Source organism: Ylistrum balloti, unplaced genomic scaffold (assembly GCF_031769215.1).
Source record: "Ylistrum balloti isolate Yb309-2 unplaced genomic scaffold, AGI_CSIRO_Ybal_v1 Utg370840, whole genome shotgun sequence".
NCBI lineage: Eukaryota > Metazoa > Mollusca > Bivalvia > Pectinida > Pectinidae > Ylistrum > Ylistrum balloti.
Genome location: NW_026782484.1, coordinates 2403296 through 2428882, shown reverse-complemented (window position 1 = coordinate 2428882; position 25587 = coordinate 2403296). Strand labels below are relative to the sequence as shown.

The window sequence follows — 25587 nt, the reverse complement described above, 5'->3', positions numbered from 1 at the left end:
CTGTAACTGCGAATGTGCAAATTCATCATTTCGCTTATTTGTCCAAAATTTATATTGCGCCAAAATAAGTATGTGTACAGTGTTGTATAACATCGTAACTAGATAGCGAATATTACAGTATTTGCTTTGAAAGCATCATTTCTCTGATAAATTGATTGGATTTCGATTTAATATAAGGATGGAGAGGACGGGAGATGTTGTGGAAAAGGTGATATTAATGTTTCAAAATCACAGTCTCTTGTAAGAGTGATGTTGTAGGAGGAATGTAATTTATTGGAGTACTGGTAAGTCTTGTGCTGATAAGGTTGAAGTTTGTAGGGGTGTTGTTGGTGGGGATATTGTTGGTAGAGATGGTGTTGGTAGGGATGTTGTTGGTAGGGCTTTGTTGGTAGGGCTGTTGTAGGTAGGGATGTTGTTGGTGGGGCTGTTGTTGGGATGTTGTTGGTAGGGCTGTTGTTGGTAGAGTTGTTGTTGGTAGGGATGTTGTTGGTGGGGCTGTTGTTGGGATGTTGTTGGTAGGGCTGTTGTTGGTAGGGTTGTTGTTGGTAGGGCTGTTGTTGGTGGGGCTGTTGTTGGTGGGGATGTTGTTGGGATGTTGTTGGTAGGGCTGTTGTTGGTGGGGCTGTTGTTGATGGGGATGTTGTTGGGATGTTGTTGGTAGGGCTGTTGTTGGTAGGGTTGTTGTTGGTAGGGATGTTGTTGGTGGGGCTGTTGTTGGGATGTTGTTGGTAGGGCTGTTGTTGGTAGAGTTGTTGTTGGTAGGGATGTTGTTGGTGGGGCTGTTGTTGGGATGTTGTTGGTAGGGCTGTTGTTGGTAGGGTTGTTGTTGGTAGGGCTGTTGTTGGTGGGGCTGTTGTTGGTGGGGATGTTGTTGGTGGGGTTGTTGTTGGTAGGGCTGTTGTTGGTGGAGCTGTTGTTGGTGGTGATGTTGTTGGTAGGGTTGTTGTTGGTAGGGCTGTTGGTAGGGCTGTTGTTGGTGGTGATGTTGTTGGTGGGGATGTTGTTGGTGGGGTTGTTGTTTGTGGGATTGTTGTTGGTAGGGCTGTTGTTGGTAGGGCTGTTGATGGTGGTGATGTTGTTGGTGGGGATGTTGTTGGTGGGGTTGTTGTTGGTAGGGTTGTTGTTGGTAGGGCTGTTGTTGGTAGGGCTGTTGTTGGTGGTGATGTTGTTGGTGGGGATGTTGTTGGTGGGGTTGTTGTTGGTAGGGCTGTTGTTGGTAGGGCTGTTGTTGGTGGTGATGTTGTTGGTGGGGATGTTGTTGGTAGGGCTTTCGTTGGTGGGGATGTTGTTGGGATGTTGTTGATGGGATGTTGTTGGCAGGGCTGTTGTTGGTAGGGCTGTTGTAAGTAGGGATGTTGTTGATGGGGATGTTGTTGGGATGTTGTTGGTAGGGCTGTTGTTGGTAGGGTTGTTGTTGGTAGGGATGTTGGTGGGGCTGTTGTTGGTAGGGCTGTTGTTGGTAGGGTTGTTGTTGGTGGGGCTGTTGTTGGTGGGGCTGTTGTTGGTGGGGATGTTGTTGGTAGGGTTGTTGTTGGTAGGGCTGTTGTTGGTGGAGCTGTTGTTGGTGGTGGTGTTGTTGGTAGGGTTGTTGTTGGTAGGGCTGTTGTTGGTAGGGCTGTTGTTGGTAGGGCTGTTGTTGTTGGGATGTTGTCGGTGGGGATGTTGTTGTGGTACTTTATTTTAGGAGTAGTTAGTGGAGGAAGTGGTACTTTATTTTAGGAGTAGTTGCTGGTGGAAGTGGTACTTTATTTTAGGAGTAGTTGCTGGTGGAAGTGGTACTTTATTTTAGGAGTAGTTGCTGGTGGAAGTGGTACTTTATTTTATGAGTAGTTAGTGGAGGAAGTGGTATTTCATTGTATTAGTGGCTATTTTTTGGAATGGTATACAGTTGTAAGTTTTTTTGGGTGACTTTGGAAGATAGTGGAAATGGTAATACATACAGATATAGCCGTATTTGTATTGATTACAACGTTGACATTTACATTAAGATGGAAAATGTCTTGGTAATTATCCTGGATGGCTCTGAATTGTGGACACCATTTCCAATATATGCATATGTGAGTCTCTCTTAGTAGTCCAGAAATTATCAACACCTGAAGGGACATGTATTTTGTATTTGCAAGATTTCTAAATGTCAGCTTTTTTAAAAGTTGGAGAAATTATTAGTCAGTGATGGTTGTAATGACTATGTAACCTTTCTATTAGGTAAACGAATGTGAAATGTGTTACCATAATAGTTAATCTTCAATTTTAGTGGAAAAATGACAATTTGACTTTAACCAATGCATGTATTACTAAAAACAAATACAGCTTTTTGATGTTTTGTTTACAGCATCCACAGCTTACCACACAGTGAAATATTTTAATGGCTGATCTGATGGTGTCCTCCTTGATTAATCTTAATCAAAGGGCCACAATTTTCAGAATATCTCTGTAGCCAACATCTACATATTCCTTCCTACAACACCTACACAATTGTATACTAAGGTACCAACTTTTTTTGAAAATAATCCTTGTGATTTAAAACAATGATATAAAGACCATAAAATCTATCCTCACACAACATCAAGCAGTCACCTTACTTGCTGTTACTCCCCTTCATGTCTTTAAGTCAAATTAACCTTTCCAATATCTGCTCTTGAAAGACAATACTTTGTTTAATAGTGCGTTTATTTACTAATCTTAAATTTACTTTTAGAGAAAATAAGCCCCTAATATCCTTGTAAAAATCAACCTTTGATTTCGGTAGAATTTTATGAGGAGAAATTAAGCAAACCAATCCTGTTTTCTATTAAAATTTCCATTTTATTTATCCAAAATGATGTATCAATAAATTAGGGAGAGGAAACATACATTAAAACATAGCTGCTTAGATTTTTTTCATTAACAGGGTGATTAGCTCACATTTGCTGGAAGAAATAGTGCGACAAACATAGTACTTTCTAATTAGTGTGTAATGAGAAATTAAACTAGTTAAATGTCATTGCTAGAGCCAAGCTGCTGTATTCTAAACAATAAAACCACTTCTGCTATTTACAGCCCCTATAGGTTCTTCACAATTGTGTTACACTACCAGGGAGAACCTGAAACATTTGTGCAAAAATACATACTGACAAAATCTTGCCTTAAGGAAATTCCCTAGCTACACCTTCTTAAGCACTAAGCTACATAAATCACCTACACAAGTATTACACACCTACACAAGCACTAAGGTACTTAAGTACCTACACAAGCACTAAGGTACATACAAACCTACACAAGCACTAAGCTACATAAATCACCTACACAAGTATTACACACCTACATAAGCACTAAGGTACATAAATACCTACACAGGCACTGAGGTACATAAGTACCTAAACAAGCACTAAGGTACATAAATACCTACACAAGTATTACACACCTACACAAGCACTAAGCTACATAAGTACATATGAAAGCACTAAGTTACATAAGTACTTACACAAGCACTAAGGTACATAAATACCTACACAAGCACTAAGGTACATAAATACCTACACAAGCACTAAGGTACATAAATACCTACACAAGCACTAAGGTACATAAATACCTACACAAGCACTAAGGTACATAAATACCTTCACAAGCACTAAGGTAGATAAGTACCTACACAAGCACTCGGGTACATAAATACCTACACAAGCACTAAGGTACATAAATACCTACACAAGCACTAAGGTACATAAGTACCTACTCAAGCACTAAGGTACATAAATACCTACACAAGTACTTAGGTATATAAATACCTACACAAGCACTAAGGTACATAAATACCTACACAAGCACTAAGGTACATAAATACCTACACAAGCACTAAGATGCATAAGTACCTTCACAAGCACAAAGGTACATAAGTACCTACACAAGCACTAAGGTACATAAATACCTACACAAGCACTAAGGTACATAAATACCTACACAAGCACTAAGGTACATAAGTACCTACACAAGCACTAAGGCACATAAATACCTACACAAGCACTGAGGTACATAAATTTCTACACAAGTACTAAGGTACATAAATACCTACACAAGCACTAAGGTACATAAATACACAAGCACTACACAAGCACTACACAAGTACATAAATACCTACACAAGCACTGAGGTACATAAATACCTACACAAGCACTAAGGTACATAAATACCTACACAAGCACTAAGGTACATAAATACCTACACAAGCACTAAGGTACATAAGTACCTACACAAGTATTACGCACCCACACAAGCACAGAGGTACATAAACACCTACACAGCACTATGGCACATTTGACTTCATTATAGTCTAAAGTACCTTAAACACTTGTATAGTCCAAGGTATATATTGCTCATAAAAAGTTTGTACAACCTCTAGGTATCTTAAGCACCTGTACAAGTTCTAGGTACCTTAATTACCTTAATAACTGTACAGCCTCTAAATACCTTTAATACTTGTACAACATCTAGTAACTGTAAACATTTGCACATCTAGTAACTGTAAACATTTGCACAGTCTCTAGTTACCTTATACATCTGCACAACTAGTTACCTTAAACACCTGTACATCCTCTAATTACACCTGCACAACCTCTTGGTACTATTGCTTCCATTATGACAATCCCAAGTTGCTGCTTAACCATCTGAATATCCCATTAGAACCTACATGTGATGTACTCTTTCGCTCAAATACACTGCTGGAGAAAAACAAAATTAAATTCTGGCTCAGAAAACCTAATTTGCATTGTCAGTAATAGAGGAAGATGGTCGCGGGCCAGTGCTGGTCCGGGCATGTTTTAAATAATTCATGTTCATCCACAACGTCTTAGGACAATCATTTACACATTTTATCGGTTTAAAGTGGGCTGAAAGTGGTGGGTTCCAGTTATGGAAGTTCGGTGATAATCACATAATCAATAGCACCTCAGTTAGCGCCCTTCTCTATCATTGAACATCTGCTGACCTCTTGCCTTTCTATATGTATCTGGACATCCTGTATTTGGATCATCATGTTCTGATGTGTGTAAGAAATATCTGTCTCTGGTATTGTTCATTAGTTACAGCTTTATTGGGCAGTTACATAGTTTTACAGGAGGTGGTTGACAAGTCAAGGGCATTTCTCAATCATCAGAAATCAAATATGGATATTGTTGCTACCATCGCTACAACCCACCTTGGAGATTTGTTTACTGTGATTGGATACATAAGCTCTTACTCTACCCAGCTGGTTATGACTGTTGCTGGTGATGAAAGACGTAAGAAGACCAGAAAACTTGTTATTTATGTTTTTTCATTGTATTTTGTATTCATTTTCATTAAATTATCCCTGTGTGATGCTCTACAGTGAATAAGTTGGGAGAAATGAAAGTGACAGTTTTGTGGTTTATCCTTTGTTACATAGATTTTGATTTAGCATGGTAAAGCTAGACATCATTTTAAGTTATATCATTAATACTTTCATTGTCTTCACTTTTTACTCCTCTCATCATTCTTTCTCCTTAACTGCTCTTCCCTTTTTAACTCCTATTCTTACTGTTCTCATTTTTCTTTGGCTTCTCATATCTTCTTCCTTTCCTTGTGCTTTCTTTCTTCTTTTTCCCTTCTGTTCACATTCGTTTTATGCTTTCTCTACTTGCTGTTTAACATGCTAACATTTTCATTTCCATGCTTTACCAACTAAAAAAAAAACATAATTGATTGCATTTGATTAATTTGAATTTTTAAAATTGAGTACTTTAAACATACTTAATTTGTTGCAATAAAATATTTAGCAGGTTGTCAATTTTAGTAATTAACATGATGATGAAGTCGTGCATCCACCATGATTGTTATATAAATAATATTAGAGAAAGTGCAATTAGTGCAAACATATTTTAGAACATTATACAGTGATGCAATGGCTATGGAAAACTTGTTGTGTTTGTGGTTATTTGTTGGAATTTTAGGAAAAATTGTTAAACGTGGAGCAGATAATTAACCAAGAGGTACTCATGATATTGCTTGGCAACTGTGTTGTGAATGCAATACAGATATATCTTTCTGTAGTTGTTGTCATTCCAGCTTTTCAACACTGACATGCTGGTGTGCATTATATCAGAAAGAATTCAAGCGATGTTTTAAATTCTCTAACAACTTTAATAATGTTGAAATCTTATGTGTGAATTGATGGCACTGACATCTTGGAATTTGACACTTGTCGTTACAGTTTTGTTATTTGTTATCACCATTTCTTAAGGACTACATTAAGGATTCTCTTGAAACATATGCAGTGCTGGTTCTGGTTACAAATTTCAAATTTTGATCAGTATTCAAGATGGCTACTGCTGTAACAGAAAATAAAAGAAAGATCAAACTCTCGAAGAACTGGTAGAGATATTCTTCTTCTGGTGTTAGGGGGTCTGATGTTGGTGCGAAGGGGTCTTATGGTGGTGATAAGGGATCTGATGGGGGTTTCTAGAGGTCAGATGTTGATGCTAAAGGGTCTAATAGGGGGTGCTTAGGGATCTGATTGGAGTGATAAGAGGTCTGATGTTAGTGCCAAGGGATATGTTGTTGGTGCTATTTGGTCTAATGTTGGTGCTATTTGGTCTGATGTTGGTGCTAGGGGTCTGATATTGGTGGTAAGGGCAAATCTGATTGGGGTGCTAAGAGGTCTGATGTTGGTGCTCAGAGGCTTGATGTTAGTGCCAAGGGATATGTTGTTGGTGCTATTTGATCTGATGTTGGTGCTATTTGGTCTGATGTTGGTGCTAGGGGTCTGTTATTAGTGGTAAGGGGTTTGATAGGGGTGCTAAGGGGTCTGATGGGGTGCTAAGAGGTCTGATAGGGCTGCTGTTGTTCCCTCTTGTAAGGTGGGTGTGCACTGACATACATGTATGGTATGACATTTACCCACGTTAAAACTGGTTGTTTTCTAGCAGAGTACCCTCTTGTGAGCTTGGTGTGTTCTGACAGACTTGTAAAATATGTACTCACTTGTAAACTAGATGTGTTCTGATGGACTTGTATGATAAGTAATAGATTGTACCCACTTGTAAACTGGGGACAGTCCACGATAGCTCAGTTGGTTAGAGTATGAAGCGGATGAAGATCTGAGATGCGTGGTTCAATACTTCCAATCCCTGTGGATTTTTTTTAAGAAGATGAGAAATGCACCATTTTGTGCTGACATGCTGGTCTCCTTGCGAAAAAATCTTTGTCCTAGTTGCTTTGGATGGAATGTGATGGGCCTCCCCTATGTTATTCATTGAGTCAGCTATCAGCTATTACAAGGTGACCATAGCTGTTGATGGATTGATAAACCCAGCAAACAAACAAGCAAATGTAAGCTTGGTGTGCTCTAACAGTCTTCTATGATTATGTCCACACTTGCATAAGGTGGGGTTATTCTGGCAGACAATGTGACCACAGGTACTTAAGAGGTAGTAGACAGTGTACTTCTAGTCCCAGATTGGTCCCGTAAGAGTTTCCATTTGTACCATAAAGTCATTTTATGTTTCAGTCTGATGTTGTACAGAGTTGAACTTTCAGAGGATATGTATTCTTTATGTACGATAAAAGTGCACTTTGTTTATGATGTGAAGGAAAGCCAGTAAGTTAATGGTGTAGGATGTCTGTTGCTTGTTACATGCTAATTTGCAAGATTAGGTAATGAAGTAAATTTAGTTTCTCTTTTGTTTTGTAGTTAATAGGTTGTGAGAGTAAAATTAAGTTTTTTGCTATATAGACTATCCAATGAAATTTTCCTTAGTAGGGACTTACAACCTGAAGTTGAATTTTTATCTCATGGGATCACAAAAAAATATCTGACCTATAATTAAGGGTAAAGGGAAACTTCACTAATTTGTTTTTTCAAAAGGACAGTTATTTACTATCAATATATAATGATTAACACATTAACTTGTTTTGAAGTTGTGTGATATCTGTAGCATATGTAATATGCAGTTTAAGTTGTATCATATTTATTGTTTATTAAAAGGTGCTATTTTTTAATAGGCTTAATATTTGCAATAACAGGCTCTCAGCAGATTGGAAATGATAGGAAGGTGAGTAGAATGGGATCGGAAAAGCAATAAGAGAAAGTAAATAGTACAAGAAAGGGGGTTGAATAGAGATAGTGTCTTCTTGTCTAGTGTTCCTTTGACCTAACACTATGTTTTAGAGGTCAGACCTGTGGGCAGATATTGTCTTTAGGTAACTGACCACAGACAACCTGTTAAAACTGCATGATGTGTTATTCTCTTGTGCATCTTTTGTATAGCCTTAACTTGGCAGGGAAAAAATCATCTTAAAGCAATAATAAGTAAGGGAGATAACAAAGTGTAAGGGAGATAACTCAGTCATAAATCACTGTGACACAAAATATCAGTCTGGTATTCCTTGATAAATATCTGCATACAAATCCATGGTATAAGTGTAGTTGAGGTAATTAACAAAGAACAATCTTTCACAAGCCTGTGGTATCAAATAAGGGAGATAACACACAATTACATGGTATGTATTTAGGGAGGTAATTTGATAGTTCAACATCTGAGGAAGATAATTAAAAAAGTGATGTATATAATGCTGATTAAAATCTTCTGTGTGAATTCTTTAAACTATTTTATAGGTTATTTTCATCTTGTTATGTTTTTTCTAGCTGTATCAGTGAATATCAGATTGATAGAATTTAGTAGTTTTTAGAAGTCAACATTATATTCTAGATGAATGAAGGTTAATTGAAATAGTGTTTTTGTTTGCTCTGGCATTAGTATGAGTTGTGGAGTAGTTTCAAATGAGGTTGTCTCCCCTGGTCCTACAGAAGACGTCATTCAATATTGATATAAAATCTATATGACACCTTCCCTGCTGTGGCTAAAATATTCTGTGCTGTGATTTAGTAATCCTGATGTAGGAAATGCTGCAGTCACAATCTAAAGCTAAAATTACAAATATTTACTCAGGAGAAATGCGACTTTGAAGTTGGATAAGCCCTTTTGTTTTTGGTTTATGTAAATATGGTTGAAGGTGCTTTGTGTATTTGCCAGTCAGACCATTGTTGGTAGATGTATGACATTGTCAAGTGTCTGTTTGTTTCAATATTGTGGTATCTCTGTACTTGTATTTACCATCCATGGCCACCATTGATTTCAGGCCCCAACAGCATGTTTGATACTATGGTCATCTAATGGTCAGTATGTATTTCTTTGGTCAACAGGTCATTTGGTCAAGAGTTCAACAAACAGTATCATTGATTTTGTGTCAAATATGTGACAAAAGTTGGCTTTATTTATTTCCATTGCCTTTTAACCATGACCTGAAACTATTCTTTCATAAAAATCCAATATTATATTTCAATACTGTAATTACATGTATCAGATAAAATTTTCAACGATAAATTCTGTATCATGACATTGTGAATCTTAATTTTTAAATTTGCTGATTGGAAGTGAACATAGGTCAACAGAGATAGAACTTTGCAATGTACCTAAAACAGTATGTCGTTATATATCAGACTTTAACATGACCGATGGCTGTCAGTCTCCTGATGTCTGAAGAATTGAATAAAGTTTTTTCTTCTTGTTTTTGTTCCTTTTTTTTTTTGCATTCTAACACCAGAAACAATATTTGGGATTAATGTATTGAGCTATGATGGAGTATAACTATGTCAAGATGTCTGTCTGTGAATATTATATGGTTTGACTGTTTGTGAACATTGTATGGTGTGATAAGGGTGAATGTCAGTTTTGTGGGATAATCTATGGACCATACCTTTGTGATTGGGTGCCTGATTAGGTGTCTAATTGTAGTGAAGGTGTCTGTCTGTTTGTCGGTGTCATATGGTGTTGCATGGGAGAATGTTTGTATTGTTGGTTAATCTATGGACACTACAGTGAAGTTGTCATTCTGTTTTGTCTATTTTCTATGATGTGGTGTGGGAGAATGTGACAGGAATACAAAATTTCAGAATTACAATATATATTAATTTGTTTTGAGGGGTTAAAAAGTTCCAAAGGAGAACACGAAGGTCATTGTTTCTAAAAATAAAAAAATTATAGATTTATTTTCTAGATATTTGTTTCAAGTGAGAGCTGTGTTTTTCGGTATTAAGTCTGTCTGTGGCTTAAAACTTGTATGTAGACGTTTTTGTTTTATATATCTTGTGGTATACTGTTAAGGAGTAAATGTAAATTTAATACTGTATCTTTTCACTGGAGTCTTCAGGATTGTAAGTGGAGTAAGCATCATTGAATTACAGTCTCCTAATTTCTAGTTCCAGTAGAGTTGGATAAGAATGTGATGTTCAAGAAAAAAACTGCTTTCAAATAAATTATGTGGTAACAGTACTGCTTGATTTCATATCAGAGTGCATGACCTTTGTTATAACATTGGTTATTTTCTTGTTTTCTGACTCTGTTGTAACAATAGATATTGCTTTGTTTTATGACTTTGTTTTAACATTGAATATTTTCTTTTTTTATGACTTTGTTTTAACAATGGCTATTGTCTTGTTTTATGACTTTGCTTTAACATTGAATATTGTCTTGTTTTATGAATTTGTTTTAACAATGGCTATTGTCTTCTTTTAAGACTTTGTTGTAACAATAGATATTGCTTTGTTTTATGACTTTGTTTTAACATTGGTTATTGTCTTGTTTTATGACTTTGTTTAAACAATGGAAAGTGTCATGTTTTATGACTTTTTATAACAATGGGTATTGTCATGTTGTATGACATATCTTTTACAATGGGTATTGTCATGTTGTATGACATATCTCTAGCAATGGGTATTGTCATGTTGTATGACATATCTGTAACAATGGGTATGCCTTGTTGTATGACATATCTGTAACAATGGGTATTGTCATGTTGTATGACATATCTCTAACAATGGGTATTGTCTTGTTGTATGACATATCTGTAACAATGGGTATTGTCTTGTATGACATATCTCTAACAACATGTATTGTCATGTTGTATGACATATCTCTAGCAATGGGTATTGTCTTGTTGTATGACATATCTGTAACAATGGGTATGCCTTGTTGTATGACATATCTGTAACAATGGGTATTGTCATGTTGTATGACATATCTGTAACAATGGGTATTGTTTTGTTGTATGACATATCTGTAACAATGGGTATTGTCTTGTATGACATATCTCTAACAACATGTATTGTCATGTTGTATGACATATCTCTAACAATGGGCATGTCTTGTTGTATGACATATCTGTAACAATGGGTACTGTCTTGTTGTATGACATATCTGTAACACTGGGTATTGTCTTGTTGTATGACATATCTCTAACCATGGGTATTGTCTTGTATGACATATCTGTAACAATGGGTACTGTCTTGTTGTATGACATATCTGTAACAATGGGTATTGTCTTGTTGTATGACATATCTCTAACCATGGGTATTGTCTTGTATGACATATCTGTAACAATGGGTATTGTCTTGTTGTATGACATATCTGTAACAATGGGTATTGTCTTGTTGTATGACATATCTGTAACAATGGGTATTGTCTTGTCATAGTTGTATAAGTTACTTACGTATACCTATTTCCTTGTGGTATAAAATTTTTTGTTGCTGTTGTTGACAAAAAAAAATTATAGTAAATCATTGATAGATGTGGCCTATGGGAGTTCGTTGCAATTGAATTAAAGCCTTCATCATATATCTAGTAAGAGTACACAGGGTCTAGCAGTTCTATTCTAAAAAGAGAAACGGTTCATTTCAATCCATTTAAGCTAATGTGCTCAGATCCGTGTTATCTTAAACTTGTATGTTTTTACTGTTTTGGTCCTTCACTTTTCTTATTTCATGCATTGTTTTCCACTAGTGTATGCAGTATTAAAGAAGTGATATTTCAGAGAATCGAAGACTTATAAAAGTCAAATTTACTGCTTCAATACAGTGGAAAGCATTATATTTTTGCAATTCGCTGATTCTGGGGATGTTTGATGGAAGGTCGGAGTAGTAAAGTATCAGAAAAAGACATTATATATAAATGCTTCAGTGGCATAAAGAGAATTATAACAGAGCATTGAATTAATCGGGTAGGACTTCATGCAAATAAAATGTGAAAGTGACGTTTGGTTTTATACGTAAATTGAAGTTGCTTGCTGGAGTAATCTATTGGTGTACATATCTCAGAGGACAAATGTATTACATAACATGCCAAACGTCCTACTGATAACAATGCTGAGATATTTATAAGCCAATGTATGTAATAAATATTGATCTGTTTCAAATTTTATACCATAAACCTGTAGAGTTGCAGTCAAGTGATGGATTAAATTTTGCAGGAGTAGTGGTATGGGAAAAGGAGGTAATAGGACTTGTTGCAGTGGTGTTACATTGTGTTGTAGTAGTGTTACGTTGTGTTTTAGTGGTGTTACATTGTGTTATAGTGGTGTAACATTGTGTTGTAGTAAGGTTACATTGTGTTGTAGTAGTGTTACATTGTGTTATAGTGGTGTAACATTGTGTTGTATTGATGTTACATTGTGTTGTAGTAGTGTTACGTTGTGTTTTAGTGGTGTTACATTGTGTTATAGTGGTGTAACATTGTGTTGTAGTAAGGTTACATTGTGTTGTTGTGGTGTTACATTATGTTGCAGTGGTGTTACATTGTGTTGTAGTGGTGTAACATTGTGTTGTAGTGGTGTAACATTGTGTTGTAGTGGTGTAACATTGTGTTGTATTGGTGTAACATTGTGTTGTAGTGGTGTACATTGTGTTGTGTGTACATTGTGTTGTAGTGGTGTTACATTGTGTTGTAGTAGTGTTACATTGTGTTGTAGTGGTGTAACATTGTGTTGTTGTGGTGTAACATTGTGTTGTTGTGGTGTAATATTGTGTTGTAATGGTGTGACATTGTGTTGTAGTGAGGTTACATTGTGTTGTAGTGGTATTACATTGTGTTGCAGTGGTGTAACATTGTGTTGTAGTGGTGTAACATTGTGTTGTAGTGGTGTAACATTGTGTTGTTGTGGTGTAACATTGTGTTGTTGTGGTGTAACATTGTGTTGTTGTGGTGTAACATTGTGTTGTTGTGGTGTAACATTGTGTTGTAGTGGTGTAACATTGTGTTGTAGTGGTGTTACATTGTGTTGTAGTGGTGTAACATTGTGTTGTAGTGGTGTAACATTGTGTTGTTGTGGTGTAACATTGCATTGTAGTAAGGTTACATTGTGTTGTTGTGGTGTAACATTGTGTTGTTGTGGTGTAACATTGTGTTGTAGTGGTGTAACATTGTGTTGTTGTGGTGTAACATTGTGTTGTAGTTGTGTGACATTGTGTTGTAGTGGTGTAACATTGTGTTGTAGTGGTGTAACATGGTGTTGTAGTAGTGTTACATTGTGTTGTAGTGGTGTTACATTGTGTTGTAGTAAGGTTACATTGTGTTGTAGTGGTGTAACATTGTGTTGTTGTGGTGTTACATTGTGTTGTAGTAAGGTTACATTGTGTTGTTGTGGTGTAACATTGTGTTGTTGTGGTGTAACATTGTGTTGTGGTGGTGTGACATTGTGTTGTGGTGTAACATTGTGTTGTAGTGGTGTAACATTGTGTTGTAGTGGTGTAACATTGTGTTGTTGTGGTGTAACATCGTGTTGTAGTGGTGTAACATTGTGTTGTTGTGGTGTTACATTGTGTTGTAGTGGTGTGACATTGTGTTGTAGTTGTGTTACATTGTGTTGTATTGATGTTGCATGGCATTGTATTTGGGAGGGTGTGGCAGGGCCCAAGCCTTTTGATATAGCAAATTCTCCAATAGGAATTGATTTTCCAAAAAATTGTTCAGAAGCATCCTTTGGTGAAGAGGAACCAAGTTTGTGTAAGTATCAGTTCTCAACCCTCAGGGGCCTGAGGGGTGGGGCCTTGCAGGTATGAATGGATATTGGTCTGAAGCATTTGTGGATGAAAAGGAATCAGTTTTGTATAAACGGTAGGTCTCTGCCTCCTGAAGCAGGAGGGGCAGGCCCAATAGGGAAAGAAGAATGAATCCTTTTAAATACTACTCCTCCTGTAGGAATGAATGGATACTGCCAAACTTGGTGTAAAGCATTCTTAGGATAAGGGGAATTAATCTTGTATAGACGCTGGGTCTTGGCCCCCTGAGGCCAGAGGAACAGGGTCCAGCAAGGTTTAAAGAGAGCATATTCTTTAAAATCCTACTCCTTTTGTAGGAATGATTGAATTTTGCCCAAATCAAGGCTGAAGTATTCTTGGGTGAAGATTAATTTGTTCTGTATAAATGTTAAATCTCTGCCCCCCTGGGGCAGGAGAGGCGGGGTCAAATTTGGAATATGTAAGATTTTTAAAATCCTTCTTGAGTACAAAGATGTTGTTTGGTCTGAAGCAATTTTCAGAAATTGCAAATCTGACTTCTGTATGACTCTAGGACTGGGACCCAATAAAGAAATTATTTAAGAAATTATCTATCTGACAGAATAGCTGAATTAGCCAGGTGAGCGATGTAGGACCCATAGGATTTGGTACCTTGTGATGTAATGGTATATGGTACCTTGTGATGTAATGGTATATGGTTCCTTGTGTTGTTGTGGTATATGGTTCCTTGTGTTGTTGTGGTATATGGTTCCTTGTGTTGTTGTGGTATATGGTTCCCTGTGTTGTTGTGGTATATGGTTCCTTGTGTTGTTGTGGTATATGGTTCATTGTGATGTAATGATATATGGTTCCCTGTGTTGTTGTGGTATATGGTTTCTTGTGTTGTTGTGGTATATGGTTCATTGTGTTGTAATAGTGTATGGTTCCCTGTGTTGTTGTGGTATATGGTTCCTTGTGTTGTAATAGTGTATGGTTCCCTGTGTTGTTGTGGTATATGGTTCCTTATGTTGTTGTGTATATGTTTCCTTGTGTTGTTGTGGTATATGGTTCCTTGTCTTGTAATAGTGTATGGTTCCCTGTGTTGTTGTGGTATATGGTTCCTTGTGTTGTTGTGTTATATGGTTCCTTGTGTTGTAATAGTGTATGGTTCCTTGTGTTGTTGTGGTATATGGTTCCTTGTGTTGTTGTGATATATGGTTCCTTGTGTTGTTGTGGTATATGGTTCCTTATGTTGTTGTGATATATGGTTCCTTGTGTTGTTGTGGTATATGGTTCCTTGTGTTGTAATAGTGTATGGTTCCTTGTGTTGTTGTGATACATGGTTCCTTGTGTTGTTGTGGTATATGGTTCCTTGTGTTGTAATGGTATATGGGGCCATGTGTTGAAGTGTATATGGCTAACACTAAGATTCAGAATTATGTGAGCTTGTGAGAATGACAACTATGCAAAGTCAATATGACAGTAATTACTTGACCTCTGAATATCATATTTACATAAGTCAGTTCTTTAACACAAGATCACTGGTTTAGAGGTCCTATTTCATGTACCTACTGGAGGGACTGACCAGTCTATGTCGTCCAATTTCATGAACCTACTGGAGGGAATGTCCAGTCTATGTCGTCCAATTTCATGAACCTACTAGAGGGAATGTCCAGTCTATCTCGTCCAATTTCATGAACCTACTGGAGGGAATGTCCAGTCTATGTCGTCCAATTTCATGAACCTACTAGAGGGAATGTCCAGTCTATATCGTCCAATTTCATGTACCTACTAGAGGAAATGCACAGTCTATGCAGCCAAACTCCAGGTATATACTGTACTAGAAAGAATGTGTAGTCTTTGCTATCTTCTTCAGTCTACATTGTTTAAACAGAGAAGACAAGCAACAGTCATGGCTAGTGTGATCACTTTCCAGTGATCACAATTCCCTTTACATAATGTATTAGTAATTTACTCTCTGTCTAATGTTGATCAGACTTATTTGTCTGTTTAGTGACAATGTAGTGGAGACAACATCACAGTCATGTCTATACCAGAACGGGATATTTTGGATGGAAACAAAGCTTACTGGGCACTGACATGGGACACTAAAATATTAATTTCCATAAGAAGTGGACATGTCACCACAAGCCCACTCCATGTTTATATTCATGACGAAGCAACTTGTGCAACTCATTGATTTAAGTAGTTGAAAGTTGGCTTGTCAGTGACTATGTTGACCTCTGACCTTATATCAGCGACAAAATGGCTCTGTAGAAAAATACATGCTAGCAAAACCATATGTGTATCCCAATATTTCCTGTTTCTATCTCAATTGTGACTAGCCAAAAGGCTTGTCTGGGCAGGGCTTGGCGTCTGTTCGTATGTAGTTGGATATATGGCTTCCTGGTGATGGAGTGGCGGCCCTTGGACAAGTCTCCCTCTGGCATGACTGGTTATGTAACAAAGTCACCAATCCGCCTTCTATGATAGGTCTGGAAACATTGGATTTCTTTCTTTCATTTATTTTTTATGCAGTCTAATGGAAATCTTTTTATTTGGATTCCACAAAATCTTTCATCTTTGCTCGTGTAATTGAAAAAATGCCATATTCTTTTTCAAGTTTACAATATTTCATTTTCATTTCATATATGTATGGCCTGAGGAGTATATTTGCAATGCTGTTGTGTCTTGCTTTTAAAGAAAACCTATGAAGAGGTTGGCTCAACATTGAGAACGGAAATGTCTGCACATTTCTATCTAGACTTTACTTTATGTTCTTACTTTACATTTCTGACAATTATGTATTGATATCAGTTAGGTATTCAATTAAAAAAGTTGTCCCATTTTGAAAACAAAATGAACATACACAAAAAATGTACATATAAAAGACACCCCCTCATCAGTAAATTTAGTAAATCAAGGATGATGCTTGAAACAAAGTACCTGGTAGCTTGTCTGTGAAAATTTATGCTTTTCTGGATTAAATCTGTATATCAGTATATCAGAACTGCATCAGGACAATAAGATAACTAGTATCAATTAGTATTGTTTATTGTTCTGTTATGTCTGAGGACGTCTATAGCTGACACAAGGATAGAGTCTGTTCTGGATTTCATACACAATGGTTTAAATAACATATTCTCAAATTGGTATACTTACATTTCAGTATTTCTGATCCATCAGCATATTCATTAAATTAGTGAAGGAAGTTATAGCTACCTACCTACAAACAATTGACTGGTATCTATAGCTACCTACCTACATACCAATGACTGGTATCTATAGCTACCTACCTACATACCAATGACTGGTATCTATAGCTACCTACCTACATACCAATGACTGGTATCTATAGCTACCTACCTACATACCAATGACTGGTATCTATAGCTACCTACCTACACACCAATGACTGGTATCTATAGCTACCTACCTACATACCAATGACTGGTATCTATAGCTACCTACCTACATACCAATGACTGGTATCTGTAGATGCCTACCTACACACCAATGACTGGTATCTATAGCTACCTACCTACACACCAATGACTGGTATCTATAGCTACCTACACACACACCATTGACTGGTATCTATAGCTACCTACCTACACACCATGGACTGGTATCTATAGCTACCTACCTATACACCAATGACTGGTATCTATAGCTACTTACCTACACACCATTGACTGGTATCTATAGCTACTTACCTACACACCATTGACTGGTATCTATAGCTACCTACCTACACACCATTGACTGGTATCTATAGCTACCTACCTACACACCATTGACTGGTATCTATAGCTACCTTCCTACAAACAATTGACTGGTATCTGTAGCTACCTTCACACCATTGACTGGTATCTATAGCTACCTACCTACACACTATTGACTGGTATCTGTAGCTACCTACACACCATTGACTGGTATCTATAGCTACTTACCTACACACCAATGACTAGTATCTGTAGCTACCTACTTTCACATGTCTTGCAGGTAAAGCTACCCATGCAGGCATTGTTAAAATGTATTATACAAAGGTAGCAATTACAGTAAAGGATCACTTACCAAAATGACGACAGTGACATCTTTGTCAGGTAGAGTTGCCTGTAATAATATGACACTTACATTATCATGTTTGGGTCAGAATCAGTAATTATCTTGAATAACTCTAGATGTCACATGACTTTGTCACCTGAAATCCATGACCTCACTTTAATGTCAGATTAAGGATGCCACATGACCTGTTTTTCAGTTGAGATGTAATTTTTAAGCCTGATGATTAGAAACGCTGTGTATGGCGGAAAGAGCAGTACACCTGTTAAGGTTGTCTCCCTCTAAAAAGATGACTATGCAAACAGTGAAACTGACCTCTAAATCATAGTACAGTTCAGCTTTTTTATAATCTGTAAAGACAAAGAACTGTGGCACTAACTGTAGATCATACACACTAGATACAAGTCATACACTACATACATCAGTGTGCTTCACACTGGTCATTTGTCTGAAGAAGGTGCCTGTGTAGTCATCAAAACATCACACTTCTTCTACTGGTTGTTGTATAAGAACTTCTGTTCTGTCAAGGACACGTTCTGGAGATCAAAACCTATCTGGAGATTAAGGACACTGTATAAGGATTAAAGACTCTGTCTTGATGTCAGAGACACTGTAAAAGGATAAAGGACATTGTCTGAGGATAAAGGCAAAAAAGATAAATGACAATGTTTGAGGTAAATAAAAGGGGTCAAGGGCACTGCCTTGAGAGGTCAAGGACACTTTATCAGATCAAAGCACTCTGGGAATTAAGTCCATTTTCTGCAAATTAAATACACTTCTTTGGATCAAGAATATTGTCTGGGGATCAAGGACAATGCCTGAGGATCAATATCAGGATTTGGAGATCAAGGACATTGTCATAGAATGTAGGACACTGTCTGAAGTTGAAGGGCAGTGCATGGGGATTTATGTACATTTGTTAGGCAACCTCTACACTAGCTGAAGATGTTGCTTGAGTTTAATGTACATTGCCTGGGGAACTGTGATAGAAAACATGGTAAAACTGAAGTAGGAATAGGTATGCGATGTAAAATGTCTTACTACCCCATGGGCCTATTGCTAGATTCAGTCTTTAGTTCCCTTCCGGGGAAGAGAATATATACATTCCCATGTCTGGCAAATGTGACGTGGATATGCAATTTCTTTGTGTGTTTTTTACTATTATTTGATACAGTCATTACAAGCGTCATTGATTAGTGTACCCGCTAATGCATATAATCCATCACAACAACCCAGACTAATTTAGTGTTGGTTTTGTGTGAAGTAAGATTGATTTAATTCCACAAACAGACTTCTGTCTTGTTGTACTTGTTTAATGCTTGTGATAAACTATACAACTACTTATTTAAGAACAAAAACATTCTGGCCTTTATTTTAGATATGCTCTTTATGGTAGGCAATTTTGTCGGAGTGTATATTTATTGCAAATAGAATTTCTGAAACTTCAAATGACATTTCAAAACCAGTCATGGAGATGCTAAATGTGTGTTATGCACCAAAGTTATCTCCCTTGTGTCCGAAGTATCTTGCTTTGTATACCAAACTGCTTTGGCCATATTCCAAACTTCAGTTGTTTGTTAACCCAAAGTCAAGAGACTTCCTTGTCCAAGTTTTCTCATTGAAATCTTATTCTTTTCATGATCCAAATCCAACTCCATTCCCATGTTACCTGACAGAGTTATGGCATCCTGGTTTTGTTTTTCCTGAACCCAAACCTGTACATTAAAAAATTCTTAGTACATAACAAGAGTCCTTCCTGGCCATAAAGACTTTGTTATTTTCTGTTATCTTGGCACAAAATCCAGTTCTTTCTTAGGTAAACTGATAGCAGTTTGTTATAGACATTTTACTGTTTCCTTGGTAAAATTCTAGTCGTTTCCTAGCACAGATTCTACTGTTTATTATATTGATATCTACAGGAATTGTGGATTTTGTTGTTTCTGTTATTGGTCTAAGGTGGTGTTGTGACTACATGCTATACAGTATCATATGTAAACTTGATATAAACCTACTAACACAGAAACCTTTCAACCTATCCTATCAGACTAGATATGGCTGTGGAACTATATATACTAGTAATCTGTTTATTATATTGATATCTACAGAAATAATGGATTTTGTTGTTTCTGTTATTGGTCTAAGGTGGTGTTGTGACTACACACTATACAGTATCACATGTAAACTTAATATAAACCTACTAACACAGAAACCTTTAAACCTATCCTATCAGTCTAGATATGGCTGTGGAACTATATATACTAGTTATCTGGCCAACTGCACAATTCACATATGAAAACTGTAACATTTTTGACATTGTAAGCAAAACTTCTAACCTCGGCCTTCAACTATTTTGACACATTTGAACATTGGGTGTTAACTGGGAACATGGATTGAATGACTAAATGACAAACTAACACAAATGTCTCATATATGTAACTGTTATGTTGGGAGTCTGTTGTCTGATAAATTGGTATAGTTTATCTGGGGTGTATCAGCAGTAGATAGAGGAATCTTACAATTTTATCATGTGTAAAGTTGTGTAAGTACTGTTAGACAGTATTTTAACTTTCATAACAAATTGGAAGGGTGACTTCTATTTCATGCAGGTTGGTAAGGGTGAATTCATAATGGTGATTCACATTATAGTATATCAGTATCATAGGGGTTACATAACATTGTAACCCATTTTGGTGCCAAATTGGTATAGGTAACTTATAACTTATTTGGCAGGTTGCTATGGTAACTTGTCCCTTTTGAGACATGTTGTTATGGGTAACTTAAAACTTGTGTGGCATGTTATGGGAACCCAATAACTTGTGTGACAGTTGTTTGGCAGTTGTAACGGGTAACTATGGCAGGTTGTTATGGGTAACTTATAGTTGGTATGAAATGTTGCTACAGTTAACTTAAAAGTTGTGTGGCAGGTTGCTATGGATAATTTATAAATTGTGTGGCAAGTTGTTATGGGTAACTTATAAGTTGTGTGGCAGGTTGTTATGTTAAAGTAGCAAAACTATGGGATTTGAATTAGATTATGGACATAAAAAGATTTTAGAAATTACCTATAGTAATGCAGAATAAAGTATTTCTCCAAATTTTATGTTGCCTTTCATTTCTTCAATAACAAGACACCATCATTTGAGGGTAATTTGGAATAGCTGTCTTATTCAAACAAAAGAAAAAAAGTTACAAATTTTTGCCTATGTCTCTGAAGACAATAAGAAAAGTTAAATTACATTAATAGAAAACTCTAGAGTGTGGGAGATATAATCACCAACATAAGACTTTCAATAAATCAAGTTACTTGTCAGTAGTTGATTGATATAGGAAATATGACGAGTGTGTATTGGTAGTGTGGTGTTTGTGGTTAAGAAGTGTTGTCCCCTGGGAAATATACATTGGTCTCTCACTCAGACAATATTCTGTCCCACAGACTTGCTGGAGGTCAGTCTTTTATGCTTTACTGTTTGTCCATGTAATGTCCTACAAGGTTGGTAAAGGCTTCCATAGCTGCTTAAATCTAAATGTACTTTGGAGTTCCAATCTCCAAATTGATAAGTGTTCGCATTTCATGTCCTGAAGCTATGGATTTGAATCCAAAATTCTGCTGTTTAGGTTTAGAATTTCATGAAATATGCCAGGGAAAATTTTGGTTGTTTCCATGCTAATCAGGTTTTATACTATTGAGCTCTAATAATTAGATTCTACGACTCACACAAGAAGACATGGAGCCGATGAAGTGGGGCATTCTATGGTGGTTCCCTTGGGGCTTGAAAGGTCACAGGCCTTGCAGCAAGTTGTAACTGATAAGCATGTTTGCTGAAAATCAATAAAAAATAAGAGTAAAGAAACAGAAATATACATGAGGAAGTATTTATTTCACTTTGTTAAAGCAATGAATATGAGTGTTCCACAGCTTTCAGTGTGGTAGAAATGGTGTCTGGAAACAAAATGAAATTAAAACATGCGTTTGAAGAATTAGTTTATACCTACACATTTGAAACTGAAATCTATAATAATGGTTTCATCACTGGTTAGTTAAATAACTTGTCTAGAGAGACCAAAACAGTCTGACAACCTGTCCAGAGAGATCAATGTAGTCTGACAAAATGTCTACAGAGACCAATCTCTTTCTATGACAACCTATTTAGAGACATTCATGTCATACTATAACAAACTGTCTAAGAGACCAATTAGTATGACAACCTGTCAAGAGAAACAGATATAGTCTGGCAACCTGACCAGTGAGATCAATGTAGTCTGATAACCTGTCTAAAGAGACCAATATCTTACTATAGCAACACAACCAAAATCGTACTGTGACATCCTATTAAGAGACATTCTTGTCATACTATCTGTCTATAGAGACCAATGTAGTCTGACAACCTGTTTAAAGAGACCAATATCTTACTATAGCAACAGAACCAAAATCGTACTGTGACATCCTATTAAGAGACATTCTTGTCATACTATCTGTCTATAGAGACCAATGTAGTCTGACAACCTGTCAAGAGAGACAGATATAGTCTGACAACCTGTTCTTTGAGAAACCTATAGTCTCACAACATGTCTAGTGAGATAAATGTTTTAATATAACAACCTGTCTAGAGAGACCAGTATGGTCAAACAACCAGTCAAGAGAGACCAGTATAGTCTGACAACTTTTCTAGAGAGATTAGTACAGTCTGAAAACCTGTCTAGAGAGATTAGTACAGTCTGAAAACCTGTCTAGAGAGATTAGTACAGTCTGAAAACCTGTCTAGAGAGACTAGTATGGTCTTACAACCTTTCTAGAGAGACCAGTATATTCTGACAACCTTTCTAGAGAGACCAGTATAGTCTGACAACCTTTCTAGAGAGACCAGTATAGTCTGACAACCTTTCTAGAGAGTCTAGTATGGTCTTACAACCTTTCTAGAGAGACCAGTATAGTCTGAAAACCTGTCTAGAGAGTCCAGTATAGTCTGACAACCTGTCTAGTGATCCTGAGACCAACATAATATAATGACAACCTGTCTAGATAGACCATTACAACATGTGTGATATTCATCAACAGGTACCTACTGACATTGTAGTTATTGAACTTTATAGACAGGTTCTCTTAAGACAAGTGCTCATAGAGCAGACAGAATTTATGAACATTCAGTCATCATAGATAGATTGACTTTATAGACAAAGTAAATATATACACTTTTGTAAACCTGTGGACTGTATGGGCAGGTGCTTGAATAACTTTATGCAGAAGAGGTTTTAATGGACAGATGTGATAATGTTTTGAATACATTGTAAACATCTATTCTGTTTTTTATTTACTTAAGTAAACATTCGTAAATTTGATGTAAAGCAATTTTTTTTGATTATCTGTGCTTTCATTGAGAAAGAAATTTTCAAAGGTTTAGATAATTCTATTGACACTTGAATTGTTCAGCAGAAAAATATACCAGAATTATTATGTATGAGATGGCTGTATAACTTTACAGTTATAGCACCATTAGAATGCTATTGAGTGTGCTTAGTAACCTTAAATATTTAAAATATATGATTCTATTTTTAGAAGCAGAAATTTATTGATAGATTTATCAGAATGCCTCCCACTCCTCCAGATATTGCTCTATAAATTACAGTTCCTGTGGGGGAAGTCATTGTCAAAACACAGTTAGTGTCGATGCCATCAGTAAATAACATAAATACGCATGTTTAAACTGATTACTGATGCAAATGCACACCACAAAACAACAACACAATTTCTTTGGTGTGTCAGGGGCTACACACTCATAAACAATAATGAGAGATCCCTTGACTCTGAATAAGTCATGAGAAGTGACTAGACTTGAAAATGGCATGAGAAATCCCTTGGTTCTGAATAAGTCATGAGAAGTGACTAGACTTGAAAATGGCATGAGAAATCCCTTGGTTCTGAATAAGTCATGAGAAGTGACTAGACTTGAAAATGGCATGAGAAATCCCTTGATTCTGAATAAGTCATGAGAAGTGACTAGACTTGAAAACTGCATGAGAAATCCCTTGGTTCTGAATAAGTCATGAGAAGTGACTAGACTTGAAAACTGCATGAGAAATCCCTTGATTCTGAATAAGTCATGAGAAGTGACTAGACTTGAAAATGGCATGAGAAATCCCTTGGCTCTGAATAAGTCATGAGAAGTGACTAGACTTGAAAATGGCATGAGAAATCCCTTGGCTCTGAATAAGTCATGAGAAGTGACTAGACTTGAAAATGGCATGAGAAATCCCTTGGTTCTGAATAAGTCATGAGAAGTGACTAGGCTTGAAAATGGCATGAGAAATCCCTTGGTTCTGAATAAGTCATGAGAAGTGACTAGACTTGAAAACTGCATGAGAAATCCCTTGGCTCTGAATAAGTCATGAGAAGTGACTAGACTTGAAAATGGCATGAGAAATCCCTTGACTCTGAAATATCTTTTCAGAAATAAGCTGACTCAAAAACTGGCCCTGGAGAAGATTGGTCTATGCAAGACATCTAAATATCAGTTACAACATACAAAATAATATAAAATCTATGTATATAAAGAAAATTTAAGATAAGATAATTGGGGAAAAATTCTTTAAGAATTTTAATGCTAAAAATGAATGAGTTGTAGATAAACTTAGGTGTGTGTGCCCCAAAGGTGCGATCTATAAATATGATAATTATGTGTGTATAATGCACACTTATTTAGGAAATTATTGTTTTTCGTAAACGTGATGCACATTTTACACATAGACAAGGCATATTGGTGCTCATACTTAGGTCCATATACTGTTTGATGGCTTTCCATATCAAAGATGTCTGTACGAGGCTGTCAGTGCAAAACATTCACAAAGAATTCAATTTTTTCTGGTTTAATGTACTTTGGTTTCATCTCAATTATAGAACATTGCAAATTAGTCCCCATGAGTATCAAGTATTCAAATAAACCTAAGCAACAGAGAATTAAAGCACTGTATCCTATAGTCAGTAAATATATGTCCAAATTTAATTAAGCACTAAACGTAATATTTGAAATATCCTTTATTTACTGAAGAAGCTTGGAGGTACTTACAGTTTGTGATTGCCTGTTCTAATTTTGGTTCTCCACATAATTGCTTGATCAAAATGATACATATTGAGTTGAAAATCATTAGAATTATATGTTGTTGTATAGGTATTGAACAATGTTGTTGAATCATTTTAAATCACAGTAGTGACATTGTTATTGCAGAAACTTGTCCAATCATCCTTCATTGGGAGTCTTTGTCAGGTCCATTATTAGGGGTAAAACAGTTTCCTCATTTTACAAAATGTCATAGTTTTGTGGTCCATTGGATCTGAAGTGAGACATTCAGGACAAATTAAGACTTTTCTAATATGGAACAGTATTAATCCATGCTGTAAGAATTAAGTGACTGGTGTGAATTAGCTCTGATATTCCTATTGGTATTCCATATAGGTGTATTTAGATTTGCCTGGAATGAGGCACGACGGAAAATTTGATTGGTTCATAGGCTATGACAATATTTGTTGTAAGATGCTAGATGTTTCTTCAAGTATAAATTGCATCTTTGTTAAGTATGTTAGTCATACATTTTATGGAGATCATTGATATTTGAAAGGAAACAAGTACCAGTAGGCTTTATTGGCACATTTACCTGATTTACCTTTGATTCCAAATGATTTTTCCATCGTGGACCTCGTCAGTCAT

General features: G+C 36.4%; 1 protein-coding gene across 1 annotated transcript; it reads right to left on the bottom strand.

Moving 5' to 3' along the window:
• Positions 1 to 270: 270 nt before the first annotated feature.
• Positions 271 to 25587, bottom strand: LOC132558926 (uncharacterized protein DDB_G0292186-like). The gene is made up of 3 exons (XM_060223543.1): positions 25544 to 25587; positions 23598 to 24316; positions 271 to 1673 (listed from the first exon to the last, which is right to left on the bottom strand). Exons 1-3 carry the CDS (start codon positions 25585 to 25587, stop codon positions 271 to 273), a joined length of 2166 nt encoding a protein of 721 aa, XP_060079526.1.